The 4,195-nt window shown below is 38.6% G+C and overlaps 1 protein-coding gene across 1 annotated transcript; it reads right to left on the reverse strand.

Moving 5' to 3' along the window:
* Positions 1-14: 14 nt before the first annotated feature.
* Positions 15-1,353, reverse strand: LOC129572272 (uncharacterized; the record flags this gene model as incomplete). Its single annotated transcript, XM_055452216.1, has 2 exons — positions 635-1,353; positions 15-546 (listed from the first exon to the last, which is right to left on the reverse strand). Coding segments are annotated over exons 1-2 (1,032 nt in total), but the record flags the coding sequence as incomplete, so codon positions are not given.
* Between the last annotated feature and the right edge of the window lie 2,842 nt (positions 1,354-4,195).

Below are 4,195 nucleotides of genomic sequence, written 5' to 3' on the forward strand. Positions count from 1 at the left end.
CACCGCGTTGACACATCAATTTGCGGTTTTGGCAACTCTCTGAGTTGAATCAAGTTTTCGATATTTCCCGTTCGCAATTTTTTGATTAAGTCACGACCAAATTCAATGGCACTTTCATCACTTGGAGATGCCTTCAGTGCAGTATCAAATACCAGATTCAGTGTATGAGCCGCACAACGAACTCCAAGGCAATATTTTTCAGATTCATCATTTTTGATCGTGTTTGAATGCTTTTTCAGCTCTTTGTCGATGAATAAATCGTAGGCTTCTTGTTGTGCAGTGAATGGCAAGTCAATATCCAGAAAGTCATCTAACAAGTGTGACTGAAAAAGTTGCCAAATTTTGATAGCCCGTAACAGGTTCGCTCCGTTGTCGGTAGTGATTGAAATTATATCATCCATCGAGATGTGAAGCTTATCAAGAGCCTCCTTCAACAGTTTTGCAGCCAAAGAGCCGGTGTGATTTGCCAATAATCGCTTTACAGCGATGAATCGGGTAACTGGTTTGCCACAATATTCATATCGAATACTTATGCCGAGATACGATCTGAAATCCGCACAAGAAATTATTAGGAATGAGCCAAATTTAGGAAATGTTTGGTCATTTTTCATATTACAAAAAAAGTGGGATTTACCTATTTTGAATATCCACAATGTCCATTATCACCGAAATGAATTTGTCCCGGGTCTGTTCAATGATCTCGTGTTCGATTCGTTGTTGATATTCCATACATAAATCCTTCACATTTTGATTATTGACACGTAAATTGAGTCCCGCTTTATCACAAGCATCGAAAATTGGATCTAATACGCTCTTTGCTCCAACATCACTGAACAAACTGTACGGACGAGCATCGACTGTCACCCAAGCTACAAAAGCCTTCCTTAAATCCTCGACATTAAATGTTACGTTTATTGTTGCCTTTTTTACTTCTTTGGGTTTTGTATATTTAATGCATTTTGGTAAAATCACAGAATACAAAACATGATGTTTCCTTTTCAAATGATTCAATAGATTTCCTGAATGCCGATTTTTGTACGATTTCTTACACACTTTGCAAATGCTTGTTTTCGAATCCGCATAATATTCAAAATAGGCTTGAACGGGATGATTGATCACGTCACTTTCCGACATTTCTTTGAAGAAATAAATATATTCTTCGTTGGAAAAAAATAAATAATATTTTAGTTTAGTTCAGTTTAGTTGTAAACAGCTGAAACGTTCTACATGAAATGTCAAACAGAAGAGAGTGAGGTTCTGTTTACGTACCGCACAAAAATAACGCAACGCAACGTTTAAAAACCGGTTTTTTTCTCTCCGTTTTTTTTGTGCGGCACTTCGTAAGCGTTTTCTATGCACAAACGTTAATTTGCAACACACTGAAAAATAACGCGTTTGTAAACCCTAGTACCAACCACACAGTAGAATTGTGAAAGTACTTCCATTGCGTAATGTGCGCCCGCATTGTGAATTAATAAGGATGTGGAACTGGAGCTGTACGACGACGGCGACCATCCATTTCTTGACGCTTTCGAGCGTAAATAAAAATGTTTACTGAATGGTAATTGCACGTTAGTGCCTTGACGATGCGGAAATTGTCGACATGCTGCTTGGGAAAAGTGTGTGCTGTATGCTTGTATTCATCGCAATCATTTTTGAGTTTCGTATAATTTTTCGCACCTTTTAAGTCTTTTGTATGCGCCGTTTTTCACACAATAGCATTTTCTATCGTTGCCGTTCTGGTCGGGATGCGTCTGAGATATTTTCAAATCGTTAATTTTCTCGTCGTTTAGTTCAGCGTTGGCATTCACATCAGCATCGTAGGCATAAGTACTAATGGTTCGGCTAATATTTTTCGTATGTGTATTTCATGAGTATGTGCACTTTGGGCTTTTGTATATAAGCACGAGTATCATTTGTTTGCTCCAGAAAATTCCTTTAACACTGAATTGGTCCTTCAATTGAAATTTGAATCTTTTAACACCTCATTCTTTTAACCTACCATATGAGAAAGTTATCGATTTAATCAAAAATTGTCTACAAAATTAACAAGGTTTGGAATTCGGGAAAATTTCCGTGTGAAATGAGAGAACTATATTCATAGCGAATGTGTCAAGGCCGCACAACGAGATCTTCAGTGGACACCCACGTCAAATTATATAGGGGAAGGTGGGGCAAATCGCCGCGTGGGGTAAACCGCCGCACCGGCCTTTTCTCGAAAACGGCAATACATGTACAAAAAGTTCTAGTGTCATTTTGAAGAGCAAATAATTCCCGATATTTGGATATATAATTCGATATTTTTCATTTGAGTACAGGCTCTGTACAGGCACAAACATGTTTTGCACTAGTGCTGAGTTCATTTTTCGGGTCCACAGAATTTCAGCTTTGACCATTAAAATTTAATATTTTTTTAAAACGGGTTGATGTATTTTGTAGCTTATCACCAGCTCTTTCTTATGGATATAAATTTGTTTTGGAATTTTGCTTAATGTGAAACGTAGTGAAAATACATTAAGCTATTCGATCGTGTTTTGTCTGTCTGTCTGTTTGTTTATTTGTGCACCACTTTTAACGAAAACGGCTGGACCAATCTGGGTTCTGATTTCGGCTGTAGATTCGTGGCCTCCGTCCCTCGGGATGTATTTTTGATTACCCCCCTAGGTGGTTCCCCTGGATTTTTTTGACTACCCAATCGATTGTTCATAGTAAAAAAAAAGTGCATTCCACTCAAAAAGAGGGCTAAAACTAATAAACCAAGCCATAACTTATACAACAAAAAGATAGGTAATCGAAATACCTTTCCAACGGTATATGGGATGATGGGATAGTCCGCATTTCCCTTCAAGATTGACCCACACGGCAACTGAGTCATTTCGCGAAAAAGTGACTTGAAATTTCTGCCTAGCCCAATTGTGAGGAATCTAGGGGAGATATCCGGTGGGATCCAAACGGTTTTGGATAGCCCACCTCAAGACCTTTCAAACGGTATATATAAAGTGGGGTATAGTTGAGGTTCTAGGGTACCTTTAGTGTATCGATATAAAGCGGTGTTGAGGAAAGTGTATTTTCCGAGGCTTATTGCGGGGAAACTGGACGTCGGACCTTGATGAAACTTTGCCAGATGATGGACCTTGATATGCCCTATCCATTGATATATGGCTTATATGCCGGTCAACGCTGTGAATGGTACCTCTAGTGTATCGATTTGAAGTCGTAATGAAGAAAATTAGAGAAAAGTATTGGAAATTCAATTTTGAAGCCCTATTACGGGGAAACTGGGTGTTGGACCTTGATGAAACTTTGCCAGATGATGGACCTTGATATGCCCTATCCATTGATATATGGCTTATATGCCGGTCAACGCTGTGAAGGGTACCTCTAGTGTATCGATTTGAAATCAAATTGATATAAGTTGAATTACAGACATGTATCTGGGGTTTCTAGGTATGGAAACCACAAACACTCCAAACGGTTTTGGATAGCTTTTGAAAAGGCCTTTCAAACGGTATATATATGTTTGGGTTTGATGTTGATTCTGGAGTACCTCTAGTGTATCGATATGAAGCTCTATTACCAAAAAACGTTGAAAATTCAACTTTTAACCCTCTTTATGGGGAAACTAGGTGTTGGACCTTGATGAAACTTTGCCAGATGATGGACCTTGATATGCCCTATCCATTGATATATGGCTTATATGCCGGTCAACACTGTGAATGGTACCTCTAGTGTATTGATTTGAAGTCGTAATGGAGAAAATTAGAGAAAAGTATTGGAAATTCAATTTTGAAGCCCTATTACGGGGAAACTGGGTGTTGGACCTTGATGAAACTTTGCCAGATGATGTACCTTGATATGCCCTATCCATTGATATATGGCTTATATGCCGGTCAACGCTGTGAAGGGTACCTCTAGTGTATCGATTTGTAATCAAAGTGATATAAGTTGAATTACAGACATATATCTGGGGTGTCTAGGTATAGAAACCACAAGTTTCCCAAACGGTTTTGGATAGCTTTTGAAAAGACCTTTCAAACGGTATATATATGTTGGGGATTCATGATGATTTTGGGGTAGCTCTAGTGTATCGATATGAAGCTCTATTACCAAAAAACGTTGAAAATTCAACTTTTAACCCTCTTTATGGGGAAACTGGGTGTTGGACCTTGATGAAAATGTGCCAGAATATGGGCCT

Source organism: Sitodiplosis mosellana, unplaced genomic scaffold (genome assembly GCF_009176505.1).
Source record: "Sitodiplosis mosellana isolate CC-2019 unplaced genomic scaffold, AAFC_SMos_1.0 Smas_scaffold_4589, whole genome shotgun sequence".
Taxonomy (NCBI): domain Eukaryota; kingdom Metazoa; phylum Arthropoda; class Insecta; order Diptera; family Cecidomyiidae; genus Sitodiplosis; species Sitodiplosis mosellana.